Source organism: Phaethon lepturus, unplaced genomic scaffold (genome assembly GCF_000687285.1).
Source record: "Phaethon lepturus isolate BGI_N335 unplaced genomic scaffold, ASM68728v1 scaffold51088, whole genome shotgun sequence".
NCBI lineage: Eukaryota > Metazoa > Chordata > Aves > Phaethontiformes > Phaethontidae > Phaethon > Phaethon lepturus.
Genome location: NW_010559380.1, coordinates 20,831 through 36,483, shown reverse-complemented (window position 1 = coordinate 36,483; position 15,653 = coordinate 20,831). Strand labels below are relative to the sequence as shown.

Sequence of the window (15,653 nt, the reverse complement as noted above, 5' to 3'; positions counted from 1 at the left end):
TGCGTGCAGCAGCTCTCGCTGGGCTGTGCGTGGCACACGTGCTCACGGGAAGACCGCTGGTAGCTGAGGTATTGCAGAAATGCCACTACTATGCCAGTACGTGAGTCGTACGCAATTTGTCATTCAAAAGCATTTACTTTAAAACATCATCTATTTAAATACTCATTCATTGAAGAACCTCTTTTATTTAGGTGGACAAAGCTGGGTGAGCTAAGCAGAAGGTTTAAAATATCTAGAATTGCCAGAGCCACAAATCTTAAAATCACAGAAGAATCCAGGCTGGAAGGGATTTTAAGGAGTCTCTAGTCCAACCCCTTGCTCAAACCAGGTTTCTCAGGGTTTTGTCCAGTTGGGCTTTGAAAACGCCCAAAGGTGGAAACTACACAACCTCCCTGTGCAGCCAGCGCTACCACCTGATCATCTTCATGGGGAGAAAGTTTTTCCTTAGTTCTGGTCTAAATAGCCTTTTTTTCACCTTATATCTGATGCTGGTCACTCTCCTTCTCCTTGAGCCCTGCTGCAAAGTACTAACAAGGGAGATCTTGTTAGTAAAGACTGAGGCAAAGGCAGCACTGAGTACCTCCTCCTGGTCTGTGTTTGCTGCCACTAAACCACCAGCTGAATCCAGCAGCAGTCCCACATTTTCCTTGTTCATCCCCTAACTAGCAATTTGACATCCCTTGCAAGTCTCAACTCCAGCTGAACACTGGCTCTTTTTAACATCACCCCTACATACCTGGACATTGCTTCTATATCACTTGTTCTGAGCCATTCCTGGCTTCAGCTTTTTTGCATTGTAGTTCAGCTGTGAGTTACTTGTTTAACCAAGCTGATCCAATATAACTGCTTCTTTCCCTAAGTGTCAAGATGGACCATCTTGGCAGCATCAACTCAGTCTGTTGTCATTCTAAGACACAATGCCAGCCCAAACTTGTTAATGAAAGGACAGTTATGACTGTGTCTGTCTCCTCTGTATTTACTGTAAAATGATTCTGGAAAGTCGCACTTCTAGACCCAGGCATTTTGAGTCTTTGCTATTGCACTAAATGCTGCATACTTTCTGGTTGCTGCTCTGATCCCTTCAGTTCCTCCAGTAGAGAAAGGGAAATAACCATGCCACCATCTCATAAAGATTAATTGATTAAGGCATGGAAAGTACTCTGACACTTCTGATGAAAAGTGCTGTAGATGTTTTTATTTACTGCTACCAGCAAAACACTATGAGCAAAATTACAGTCAATCATCTGGCTTTCAAAGATATTAACTTTAAACTGAGGACCTAAGCTAGATAGCGTACTTTATTACCTGAGAGATCATGATTATTGTCACAAGTTAGCAAATTTAAGACCTCAGAAGCCTCACTCCTTGCTATCCTGAATATATCGCTCCATAAAAGCTACTCATAAACATAATCCTTTTTACAATCGCAGTCAAGGGGGAAGCTGTAAGGGGGGAACTTACCACCACTTCATTAGAACATACCTGCTTTCTCCACTTAGGCTGCACAGCCTCTGCTCCTCAGACACAAAAGTCAAACTTCATCCAGCTCCCCAGGGCCATAGCACTGTCAGTTCTATACCAGGTATCTAAAATGGGCTAATATTTAGAAGCACGCTCGATAATTTTCAAACGCATTGGCTCCAAACCCATTACCTTAGGGCATTCCTATCACATTTCCATACATCTGCATTTCCCTCAAGCCACTGGCTTACAAGTTTTACCCAATGTCAATCCACCGTTCCCACTTTCATGGGGAAAAAGTGCAGTCAGCAACAAAGTAGTAAGCACTGGCCGTTGCACAAAAAAACACTGTGTTTTATTTTATTTTGTTATTTATTTGGTTTTGGTTGGAGTTTCATAAATGAAGCTCCTTTGTGTGTATGTCTTTCACAAAAGACTTTTTTCAGATCATTACAATTCCTCAGCAGTTCCTCAGGAACAAGTTCCTCTCTACGCTGTACACTTCATTTTCTGCACTAAGTACTGCCCCTCAGCAGTAGCAATTACCATTTCAAAAGGAAATAAAGTAGCACAAATGCATTTTACAACTCTCCAAATTTCATAATAGAAAACAGCTAAGGAGTGATTTGCAATGTGGTGGTTAATTGTAAATCATTGCCAATATGCTCTCCACACGCCAAGTTTCACAGGCTTGCCATGTGGCATGTAATTTTAACAGGCCATTCCTAATCATAGGACTTTAATTCCTCCAACTTGAGCACTTTCCTTTTGTATCTCCTACACCAGCAATACACTGCCAGCTTCCCAGGTCCAGCACACACAGGGTAGGTACTAAAGCTCTGTACAGAATATCATTGTTCATGCATTTTCATGCAGCAGTCAACACACACACGAGTTGTAGCCTCGGCTGCCCAGATGCAAGCTGCTCATTTTGTTCATACCTACCCTCTGCTCATTGTTGCCAAATCTTCCCTCTGCTGAGTTTGGTCAAAGCCTCTAAGATTGAAGAGGCTGTCCGAAAACGTGCCTAAACCTCAGATTTTTTTGAGGTTGTTGAAACTACTGATTTAAAGTCATCACACAAATACATCTTTCCACATCTTTCCACCTGGATTTGTATTCTAAAGCATAGCACCAGAGATAACCAAGATATTGACAGTGTTGTGTTTTGAAGCAAAACAAAATTTAACATCAATCTAGATCAGAATTTTGTGGCTTGAACCTCTCCCTAGATGGGATACTATGTAGATCTTTCAAGCTGTGCCTTATTTAAAGGTGGTGATGTGTGGCCTGGGGAATTTTCTGTTGCAGTGTAATCTCTGTTAGACTCACCCACTTGCAAAGAAGGCTTCTACTATCCCGGCGTAGCTGTATTTGCTTAGGCCTTTGGAGAATCCGTTTGCCTAGGGAACGGACTTGCAAGTTCAAGGAAAGATCACCTTGCGACTGAAAAGGTTCTCAAGAGACAGCTGAACTTTCAAACTGTGGGCTACAGACGGCTGTATCACAAGGAAAGATCACCCTTGCAGAAGTATCACTGTTGTACAGAAAGTTACAAGAGTGTTAGAGGCAGGAGTGTCTCCGAAGGACATGAGAAAGGAGCTGGCAAAAAAGTAGATAAGGAAACAGGCTTTTTTGTTCATCTTAAGAAATTACTAAAAATACATAGACTAGTCACAGGTATAGAAAGCTAATGGATATCTAATAGAAAGCTATTACTTTTTATGTTCTTGGAAATTAGTCCTTTTTTTTTTTTTCTTCCCATTAGATTTATGATTGTAATCAGTGAGGCTTCATAGTTGTAGCTGTCAGAAAAGAGGTTCTGGCATTTGGGAGCCAAATCTGGAAGTCCTTACATAGGCAAACACACACAGGATTTGATTCAAGGTGGATACAAACGAGGTCAAGCAATCATTATTTTGCTGTTCAGTGTAGTATTTGTTCTCTTGTATCCAGGCTTGCACAGTTCCTCACTCTAGTGCCTTCTGCCTAAAGGAAAAGAAAACAAGGTTCTGCTAGTTGTTAGAAGTGCCTCATGCCTTATGAGGCTATTATGCTAGCTGCTTTTTGGGGCTGAACTAGATGTTCTCAGTTAAACTAGGTAAAACACATTAAAATTCAGTTATAATCATGAAGTGCCCAATTTAGCTTTGTCCAAATATTCATTAAGCATTTTGATCCTTCCAAGTAGCTATAGACATATCTGTGAACAAACATCCCAATTTGCATTTGCTTTGCTATGTTGCCATGAAACCATCGTAGCACTATGGTTTTAAGTCTAAAATGCCAATTCCAGTAAAAGTCACGGGGAGGGCACTCAACGTGAATCCTTGCACACCAGTACTGTCCCGTTTCCCACATACTAGCTTTGTTGTATTCATAGGAAACGTATTTCTTTTGTATTCTGTATACATTGCTCCCATAATGATGCTAAAAATGGCAGCATTTCTTCAAGGCTGCTAGTCCTCCATACAAGTCCCATACTAGTGAACTCATTTCACCATATAAGTTCATGTAAAGTCCCATATTTGATTTTAAGCTTGCCGAACATGAGAGAGAGGTTGTTCAGAGACCTAGCTCAAAGAAGAAAGCACCACATCAAGTCTGTCCCAACCGCCTATTGGAGCAGTGATATTGATGGGATTCAAAGCGAGCACATCCAGTCTTCCATTGATGGGAAGGGATTTAAAATAGTTGAGTAGAAATTTGTGTAAGATAAGAGGGTAATAAGGGAGATGAACTCACACGGTTAAAAGCTCCACATGGTTAAAAAACTCCTGAACAAACAGTCTGAGTTAGCACAGCCCTTGTGATATTACTTAAACTTTCACAAAAAATTTCCAGTGGTTTGTCTTCCGATGAAGTTTATGGATATTCAAACTCAGCAGTGATTCCATCTCATCTGTATATAAAAAACACAAAGTGCATTGCAGCACTTTGGTAAAGAACTGGATTCTCTTGCATTCTAGGTTAGCTATGTTCTGCGCATTACTTTAACGTTGTCATACTAGTAATTTGGTGGAAAATTGAATGGTACTGATTAAAATAGCTATCTGCATGAAACTTAACAATACTTTTATTATTATGTGTTTTATAACATAAATATAACTACTATAAACAAATTTATATATGATCAGCTACAGGGCATAGAATTTTTCCAGTTTTGGTGTACTAGTTTTTCTGAATCTAAGTTAGGCAAAGTAAATGTAGTAGTTGGAATGTTACTATTTGCATATCGTAGCTAATTAGCAAGCACAAAAACATCATCCTAGGGGAAAGGTCCACCGGCAACTTAATTCATTATCTTCTATTATTGTGTATCATGTTAAAATGACAAGCATCTTACGCTGTATAAGTCATCACAATTTTAATTAATATATCCAAACCTGATACAAGCATATCTGCTGGTTTTGTTGGTGCTGGGTCCTTCTTAATTTTGGTATGTAGGTGCCTCTTCAAAATGTTTTTCTGTGTTCATTTGCGTAGAAACATAACACAAATACTGCTTTAAATGTTTTTAATGAAAGCAATAATTATATGAAAGGCTCAAAATGAGTTTAATAACCACCTTCAGTTGCCACTGAAATATATATTTCAGGAAACAGTAGAAGAGTAATTATGGTTGTGACAGTAAATTAACTTGCTTGCTCTATACTGTGCTGAATGCATCCTGAGCGCAAGGCTCATCCACCCCCATAGCCCTACACTAGGGCCAGCTCACCGGCTCTCAGCCCGGTCAGGACTTCCACACCCAGGGCAGGGTGCCACGGCCGCTGCCCTGGCCTTCGGGGCAGCTTGTAAGCGAGGAGGGGTGGTGGGGAGCAGCCGCCAGCAGCGGCAGCCAGCTGCATGGCCGGAGCTGCGCTGGCCGGGGCGGCACGGAGCGGGGCAGGGAGGAGCGGGACGGTCCCTTCGCTGCACCTAGGCACCGCACCCACTGCCTCCTTTGCCTTCGTGCCCCAAACACACAGTGATCTATTTTACTAACTTAAGTACAAAATCAGTCTTTCACTAATTTGAACTACCTTAGTCTGCTAGAACATTTCTTGATTATACGGGTACACGTACAGCCACGGCAGGGGCTTTATTGCTTACTTGCACAATCCCTGTTCTGGCTGAAAGGAATGGCATGCAGCGACAGTCGGTAACTGCTGTCCGCAGGTAAAATCACTCTAGTCCCGTACTCTGGAGACTGTTTCAAGCTTGCTGAAGCATTGAAAAGGGATGGCACAGTTCCACACAGCGTTTCCACATGCCATATGACCCTACTGTCACACCCTAGAAATCAGACACAATTTAATTTTAGAAGAAGGAAGGAACCTGATTCCACCATTAAACGTTAGGTTCTGTTTTGTAAGCATAGAGAGGAGTCAATACCAGAGGCCAACACCTGACTCCACCAGAAAGTTTCTGTCTGAGCCCAGTGAAATCAGAGATTTAGCTTCAAGAATCATTCATTACCATGATAAATGATTTGCAAAATAAAAAAGCACAAGTGCTCCCTGCATTTCTGGCCTTCAGCCTCAGCATTTATTTAGCCCAGAGTATAGTTTCACGTCGTAAAAAAGGTTTGTCTTTCGTTCTGCCTTGAACAATATCTCACTGTGTTAAATGAGACCTTCATGTGAGAAAAAAACCTGCAGAATTAGTCACTTCCATCTCTCTTACCTCTCAGTTTATCAATTGAGAAAAATATTTGATAGCTGAGTATCTAAATACTGCTGAACTCCAAGTACTTTACTAGGATATATTGTTTAAAAGTGGAATTTTCATAAACATTCAGCACTGGCCTAACTTGTTCTCACTGGCATCAAAGGGATTTGGACTTTTAAGTCACTCTCAACTGTATAAAGAAAAGGATTTAGAAAAAATACACAGTATTGCTGCATCTTTCTGCAGTCCCATTTAAGTCATGACCATCTTACTAATACTATCGTCTTTTTTACTTCTTTCCCTTTGCTGCTAGTGCTCCGTACTGCCCTGTCCTCTCGCAGAGCCTGCAGCCTCCTCCGCACAGCCCTCACCTCTGCAGTGCAGGGAGCAGGGAAGGCCAGCAGCAAACTGGGTGGTAACTGTAAGAGGTAGCTTTGAGAAATGCTAAGGAGAGAGGTACGACATGAATGCTGCCTGTCCAAGGGACTTACGTGCACTTTTCTGCTTGGGATAGTAGTTCCCTCCTAGAGTTCAGCACCTAGCAAATCCTTTCTCTCCAAACCAAGCCAAACATCCCTCTCTTTCTACCCAATACGCATGAGCAGCAGATATCCGCAAGATGTCCCAGATTTACCTGAAGAAACTTGTTATTTCTCACTTTCAGAAAGATACCCCAATTGCCAGGCTATAGCCTTTTTTATTTCATGCCCTCTTTAGACCGGAGATGTGACCCTGGGTTTCCCATACCTCAGTGGCTCCACTCCACTGGCCTGCTGAAGAAATCCTTTGGCATTTTTGCTGCCTTAGATAGATGAAAGCTACATAGTCCATAAATCTAAGAGCCGGACACACAGTTACTTACCGCTGTCATGACTTGGGTAGTCCTGGCCATGCCTAGATGCAGTTTGGCATCCAAAGGGCTGGTGGAAGGTGGAGCTGTGAGGACTTTAAGCACAAAGTTAGATGGCAGCAGAGCAGAGGTTTTGAGTATCTGATTTTAGATTTACGCACTTCAGTTAGCAAATGGTATACTAAAGAACAGCCTGCAGTATAACATATATAGCAATGGCCATACTAACCTTACACATGCCAATTTAAGCACCAGAATGGTGAGAACAGGCAGCAGTGTAAATTATTCCGTGCTGTTCTGTCTGCATTGCTTTGGTACCAAGCTAATCCAATTCAGCCTCTAACATTACTTCTTCATCATTACTATAGTCATCATGCAAGATAGCACTGTGTACTGGTACATGAGGAATTCACACTTCCATTTGTCTGTGCAGACGTAACTTTACGCCCGTCATTCTACTTCCAAATTAGGTTATGTGGAAGCTTCACCAAAGCTTCTGTTTTCAAAAATGCCAGTCAACATACCATCTTCAACATCAAAATCAACTGTGAAATGTAATACTGTTAACTGGGAAGCAAGAATAATTTATTTCAATTGTGGATTTGATTTTACCAAATGAAATTAATGGTACAATATAAAGTAAATGCTAAGACTTCAATAAGCAATTAAACATTTTGCTCAAGATCCAGGCTGTTTTAATCTTTGTCTTTAAAAGCATTTTTAATCATGAATTGGAAAGTAAAAGAATTAATACACCTTTTAGTATCAATTATTGCATACAGGACCAAGCAAGTAGGACAGCATACTCTTTAATGTGACCACTTTTTCAGAATAGACATTAACCGAGGCTTTTTCATGCACAGTTGATTTTGTATAAACTGATTGACACCTTTGGGGGTCATCTTTCCACTGACTCATAATTTTGCTCACTCTTGAAAAAACCCTTCTGCACACCCAGTATTCTCTAGTTAAAGCTGAAAATTCAACTCATCATATTTACACAATAAAAAAAAAAATCCATTCTGCGTTGTTTTTAATTGCAAATCCTACTCAAGGGACCAATTCTCCTGCTTAGGAGGCAGCCCTGTGCCTTCTACTAGAGAACCAACTGAAGTCAATTATGGTAATGAAATGTCAATAAATATAAAAATTTAATACAGCCTGCTCTTGGTGAGTGGCAGATGAGGACTTGCCTCCCAGACAAATTTGCTGGTGCTGCAAATATTAAATGCACCTGAAAGAGTAGCAGGTTGCCTGAGAGCTCTCCAGTAGAGGGAAGGTGGGAGATCCAGGCATCTACTGGGTTTTTCCATTATAGCATAATCGCTGCACTAAGGCCGCTGATATTCTTGACATCCAGACATCTTAACTTCTTATTGTGAAGTGAATAGCATATTTCCCTCCAAACTGGAACCTCAGTGAGGGACTTTGAGCTTTCCCCCCCCTTAACAATTACAAAAGGGAAATTAAGTTGTGAAAGTTGATATTTATATGTGACTAGTTTCTCAATATGAAGTAGTTGAATCATGTCACTATATTAAACTGCTCGAGTAAAAAGTATTTGAGGTATGTTACTTGATTTTTTCTTACTATTTATATAAGTACATTTAATGATATATAAATATGTGTAAGTGCATATACAGAAAGAGAGAGAAATAACAGAGGAACTAGAAAGTAGTTTATGAAAGATGGTTTGGCTGGGATTTCCAAAGACCAGATCCTAGTTTTGTCACAGATTTCTTTGTCCCTAACTAAGCAATTTAATATCACTACTTCAGTTTTCCCAGGTGTAAGAAAGCAATAAAACCTACCTCACAAGGTACTTAAGCATAATCCGTTGACTTAATTGAAACATAAGCACAACTTTAAATGCTTTGCAGAGTTGGAGCAGTGTTACTCTTAACATCCATCCAAAAAACGTAACTTCATTTTTCTTGTACAGTTCCCTGCGGTCAATGTCTTGAGAGCACTAAGAGTACATATAAATAAAATGTCTTATTAAAAGTCAGTAACCTATTGATTATATTAAGGTCATCACTAGGAGAAATTATTTTTAGTTCCTTTCAGTCATCTTTCTATCTTTCCTGGCTGAAATTTTGTCAGGTTTAAAGTCTTTCCTTTTTTCTTGTTTTACTGCTGTTTATACTTGAACAAAATCAATTCAATAGTTTCAAAATCAAAAACATATTCCAAAATACATGTTTCTTAACAGCTTTTTTTTTTTTAATAGTTTTTAAGGAATCAGTGCCTGGACAAACAGAATTTTGCAGTATTGGTCTGTTTCTGCTGGTGATACCTGGCTGCTCTTTATTAACGACTTTATTATGGGAGACCTTAAAGATGGGACTAGAGCACCGATACCTTTAAACAAATCATTAACCCAAAGCGTGCACTTACCACCGTGCTTAGTCTTAGTTTAGAGCCAGACTTCAATTACATATGCTTACATGAAGTATGGTTAGCAATTTCCCTGTTGTTATGGAGGCTCCTGAAAGAGAAAGGGGTTGGTAATATTAAAGCAGCCAGGCAAGAAAAGAATTTTTTTTAAATGTGTAAATAGCCTGTTTAGGTCTCGGCCAGTTGGCCAGGAGCAGTTCAACACAGGAGCAAGCAACACCCCAGCCATCTTCCCGGGACGGTGGCACTTGCAGGGGGGACGTAATGCTCTCCGATGAGCACAGCGCTGAGCTGAAGGCGTTTCAGCTGCAGCAGTTGCACCCTGCTCCACGCTGCTGTCGCGGCGCTGGAGCTGCCCCGTCTCACAGCCTCCAACCCGGCCTGGGAGCCAGCTCACCCCGGCCCCAGCCCCCGCGCTTCACCTTGGCATCACGGCTCCCGCGGGCTGCGGTGCCTGAGCGCTTTTCCGCTGCTCACCATCCCGTGACAAAGCATGCAAAGGCTAACGGTGCACGTCCTCAGAGCGGCAGAGGCTGGTACGACCATCTGCACGGAAACGTCCCCTTAATGGGACTGGCATTAGCCAAAAAAAGTTTTCAGTGTGCAAGCAGTGGGGAGGTTGCCCGAGATTGAAGGATCGCCATGGGGTACGTCAGCTATGAAAGGCTTTAAGCATAATTTGCTTTCGAATATTACCTTTTTCAATATAGTGTATTAGTTCCGGCTTTCTGTTGGATCTCTATATACCAGTGTCACTTTGGAAAGCTCACAGACAGGCCAGCCTCTGCCGAGAACAAACGGGCATGACAAGGGCAGCAGGCCCCCGGAGCAGTCCCGTGTTTTCCTACGCCCCAGAGAATCGTAGAAGCTTCGGGTTGGAAGGGACCTTTTAAGCAGTTTCGTGCCCTGCGGTGGCTGCTCAGGACAAGGCAAGCGCAGCTGGCCTGCGCCACGCACCTGCCGGCTCTCCTGCGCGGGCAGGGGAGGACTCGCCAGGACAGGTGCCTTGGAACCAACTCCAACACATACCAGGATTTTGTGTAGCCAAGGAGAACAGAAACCACCCACACAATACCTCTGTTTCCTGTGGGAATACACCGACGTTTCTGGGCTTGAATAGATGTTTCTGGCCAAGTTACGGACACCGGACCATTTCCCATGAATACCGTTATGTCCCTCTGGACTAATACGCCCAGCGTAAGCGCAAAGCTCACTTCATCAGTCCTCCTTCGCAGGATCACACAATTACAGTGAGAACAAGAGACACCAAATGAATAAAACAAACCGATATGGGGACAGCTACCAGCATCATGTGCAGTTGTCATATATAAAGCTTCTAAAAAAAGCTAATACAGACAAACCAGCATTCACACTGATGTGACATACCATTAAGATACATAGTTTAATACTATTTTCAATATATACTGTTGTCCTAAAATAGGGTTATATATAACATTGTCTTGACTTGATAACATGATTAAATTGCGAGTGATTCTTTTATTCGGGAGTATCCCAGTTTGTATGCGATTGCTTGAAACGTCCTAAAGTGGTTCTGCAGGCCTGACAACCAGACAGAAATACAATTCTTTTTTACAGGTGGATTATTCCGTAATAGTATCCCAAGCTGGAGCCACCCTCAACAATCTTATGAGCCACGCACAAGAACTAGTAGCAAAGCTTCGTTCCCTGCAGTTTGATCTACGAGAATTTGTATGTCTCAAATTCCTGGTGCTGTTTAGTTTAGGTAGGTGCACTCTACTCTTCATATCTTACTTAATAGTGTTGTTAGTTTTTTCTAAAAACATTGAAACTATTTTACTTTTCTTAATGTTTTCCTGAAAACATTTGAATTATTTTGAAACATATTTAATGAGGTTCACAGGAATCTGAGGACTATTTTTCAGTAGGATTAATCCATATAAGGATTAAAAGTGGATTTCTATGGAAATTACTCCTAAAACCTATGGAATTTAATAGAGTATTACAAGCTTTCTGTATTTCTGTATGTGATTTCTGAATATTCCAGAACATGGTTAAAAGTTTATTAGAAATTCTAGAGAACAGTGGAAAATACAGATTGCCATGTTTTTCTGTGATCTTGAATATAGTTATGTGAAGCGGGTGGAGTGGGGATATGGTTGAAATATCCCTCTTTTTCAAAGGCATCTGTGGTAAGTACAATCTTCTTTGCATATGATGGCTGTCACATCATAACCCATAAATCAGGAATGTATCTCATAGTTTTTAAAAAGGGAAAGGAACTCTTAACGTGCAAATTAACAATAATAGATTTATGACAGATCTGGCTAGGAAATAATCTTTAAAGGGAAGATTGTTTTGTATCAGTGGAGAGGACATAAAATGGGAAAGATACCTATGCAAGACAAATTAGTTAAACCAGTGCCCTCCAATGAATCCATCAAGAAAAATCACTGGTGCCAGGAATAAAAAAAAAGGCTTAGGGAGATGGATTCCTATTGACTTCATAGGAACAGATTTTTCAGGTTTGCACTTTGTTGACTTAAAGAAGCTGGTCTAAATAAACTTTGGTCAAATGAATTTTTATTTACTGGCGGACAGTTGAAAGGAGAGACGTAAAAACATAAATAAGGTCAGATCCAGCCGTACCTCCATAGACAAACTCCTGGTTTAGTCAAAAGGTATTTTGTCTACAAAGAGGGTGAAGAGTTGAGCCAAGCACAACAATGAAAGAAATATCATCAGTGGTGACATTTAGTAATGTTTTTCTTTAGTTTTCAGTTAAAAAAAAAAAAAAACTTCTGTAAAGGAATAAAATTCTACAAATAAATTATTATAATACAGTTGCAATTAGACTGAAAGGAACAGTGTTGATTACACTGTAAAACATCAATTATTGTCTTAAATATGTCCCTCCATGTGGTGTTTAGAGAATTTGAAACTGCTGTGGAAAATTTTAGATTAAGCTCTCCAAACGCAGGGAGCCTAAAAGAGCAATACTTCAGAAGTATAGGAGACAGAAGGGGGGGGTGGGGAATAAATAATTATTTTAAGAATTAGAACGACGCTAACAGAACCGACTGTTAGGAAGTTTGTATGTTCTGAATCCTAGAAAGACATGATGGATTAACATTTTGTATTCAGGGCTTCATCACTTCCCATATCTTAGATTCAGAGAAGGAAAAGCAAGCCATGTGTTGCAGAAATTATGTTTTATGAATTAACCTAATGAATAACAAGAATTCAGATTTTCTAATTCCTAATAAGTAGGTTTTTCAGTCGTCAGACAGTGGCATCAAAACACCTAAAGGGCCTGTATCTTTCCTCTGATTAAATATTTAGAGAATTCAGTGATATTTTAAATTAGCTGAATAAGCAAAGTGCATTTGGAAAATTCTCACATTTAGGTGGCCTTTTTGTCTGATCACTTTCATCACCTCTTCAAGTACTTTGCAGTGAGTTAGGAAACTTTCTTACACCTTTAGATCTTCTAATTCTGCCAGGTAGTGTGCTCAACTTCTGACGCAGTTGGGCAGGAGTACCTTGCAAGCTTGTACTGAGCCAGGTTACCCAGTTTTTATCTCATTTATGGTACTATAAAAAGAGCTAATTCTGCTGCTAATAGGAGCCTTGTAGTCACATCACTTGCATATAAAAGTCACGTAGCTAAAGAAGGTGCAATACCTTTGAAACCGATTAGTTCGTGATTTAGTATACCACATAATTCAATTTGCTAATTGTCAAAGCTAGGTGTTATTCCGCAAAAAGTAAAATGTAAAGATGGTACCACTTGACCCACAGGACTGAGGCAAATACTTAATGGGAACAATGACGAAACTGAAATGAAAAACATAAATACGCTTTCCAGCAAAGTACTTCAGTTTGTGCCCAAAAGTATGAATGAACTGTCTGGCTGAAGTTAATAAGACACCTCACATCCTAAGAGTGAGTCAGGTTTTTGAAGATCTTGAAGTGCCTAACAATGCTGGTAGGCATTCAGCAGGGCTGTCAAAACCATCTAAGCATCAAATTCGATATAAATAACTGGGAGCAATTATTGTACCTAAGCATCTTGGTGCATTTGACACATATTGACATCTCTTAGGCATCTCAACAGAACACTGGTCTTAATGGAAAAATACATCACTTAATCAAAAAAAAAAATTTCAAAAACCTCAGCTGGCTCCTGTTGAAAATCTGGTCCTGTAATGTTTAATGCAATACAAAGCGCTTCAAGACATACCAGCCTTTTTACACTTCTAAGGATGTTCACGCCACAGTGTTAACCAAACCAATAAAACCTTATGCTATTATTCTTTAGTATAGTGCTTGGTTGAAAAATAGATGTCTAATATAAAGCCTCTCAAAGGCAACACAAAGTCAATAATCCACAGAATTAAATTATTGAGAGGAACCTGCTTGTTTCTTATAACTATACAGATAGGAGGCTGCCTTGTAAAGCTGTTTGTTATTCATGGCTGTACCATATTGTTTATCTCTTCACAAGATGGCAATTTCCTTCAGGGCAAAGAACTTTGTCGCTGCCTTTCTTCCTAACATTTCAGAAGTGATTATCTTAGTAAACTAACAGTAAAATAATGTTCAAAACCCAAAACACTTACAATAATTTTTCAAAACACAGTTAAATCATACCAGTTTTGCTTGCTAGATTTTAAATGAGAGGTAAGCGTTTATTATCTACTCGTCAAAGGTTCCAAAGTGTTTATACAGGAGAATGCTTTTGATTGATGGTAGCATTAAAGAATATGCTGTTGAAGCTTAGACAGATACATATTTATTATAGCCTTTGCGGCTAGCAGTGCATAACTCTTCCTGCAGTCAGGCTGCACATACCCACCCCAGCGAGCCGTACACCCCGGCACAGGAGCTCTGTTCCTTTCCCCAGTGGGCCATCTAGGCTGTCTGTGCCCATCTGACCAACGCTGCCAAGTAGATAATGATACAGTGACTCCATGATTATTCAATAAGCCTGAATAGTTTGGTAATTAGTTTCTTAAGTGTGACATCTCTCTAGTTTACTTCTATGTAGTATTAATATATGTAGAGTAAGGTAACTTCAGGTTACTTAGGTAACCATCAGTTATGAAAACCAAGTGTCTTACCAGCTCTTACCTCTTTGTACATAAAAGTCCACGGATCTTCATACTTCAGCAATTGTCTGTCTACCCTCAGTGGTTCCTCATGCCACCCTTCAGTCTGATCACTGCCCATCTCTGGCGAGGAGCAAGTCCATCACACCTGGACTATTGTTCTCAGCAGATGACGAGTTCAGATGAATCAGTCCTTCAGCTCTTGTGCTCCCACAGGTTAAAAAGTCAGAGAACAAATCAGTCCTTAAAACCAGCATAATCATCGCTATCACACACACAAATGTGTCAGTTTATCAGCCTCTTTGGATTTTCATTACCAAATTTGACATTAGTTTGGAAACTCCCTTCTTTCTTTGTCATAAATCAGAATTAGAAATTAAAAAAAAAAAAAAAGAAACCAAACAAAAACCACCCTACATGTGCTGTTGAAGTCTCTGATTCTGGAGTGAAATAGATTGGCGTGCTCCACTGGGGTGAAATTTTGGCCTCACTTAAAGCCAAAGAGAATTTCGCACTGTTTTTACTGGAGACGAAATTTGTCTCATTGCTTCTTTGATTGGCTTCCTATCACAGAATAAAGTTCAGATCAATTTTTCATCAATAAAATTTGCTAAATGACTACATTTAAATGACGTTTGAAGAACCAAATAAGAGCCTTACATGGGATACTTTCTATCATCTTGTGACACAAGAGATCTCTTCATTTTACCATCCAGTAGATTTACAGACCGTTCACTTAACCTGAAATCAGCCATTGTTTTCTCTTTACCAAAACTTCCCATTTGTCCTGCTAGTTTTTATTATCTGAACTCAGCAAGGATGATTTGTCAAACCTCCCATCAGAGCAGTTTGTAAAGTGAAATGCCAATAGGAAGAAAGTTAGACATCATTTGACCCACGTCCAGGCGCTTGTCTCCCTGTGGAGCTAAATGCTAGACTCGGCAGCAGCTGACTGGTACTTCTCCCTTATCATTGTCAGGACACAGCTAAATGTACTTCATTTAAGAAATGAAGGCTTTATCAATGGACAAATAATTGCAGAGCCGCTATCGATCTCACATCTCACTTAACATGAGACAAGAGGGTCCTGCAGAAAAGGTAAACATTTCATCGCTGTGGATGGCAAACAGTGGGCTCTTGCTTAAAAAAAAAACAAACCACCAAACAAAAAACGAACTCAGTTTTCAAACAAATCACAGCCT

The 15,653-nt window shown here is 40.2% G+C and overlaps 1 protein-coding gene across 1 annotated transcript in view; it reads left to right on the top strand.

Moving 5' to 3' along the window:
- Positions 1-15,653, top strand: part of NR5A2 (nuclear receptor subfamily 5, group A, member 2) — a 60,532-nt gene that overhangs the window by 43,570 nt on the left and 1,309 nt on the right. The window contains exon 5 of the mRNA XM_010293324.1: positions 10,958-11,105. Within this exon, the coding sequence (XP_010291626.1) occupies positions 10,958-11,105 (148 nt within the window). The remainder of the gene's footprint in view (positions 1-10,957; positions 11,106-15,653) is intronic.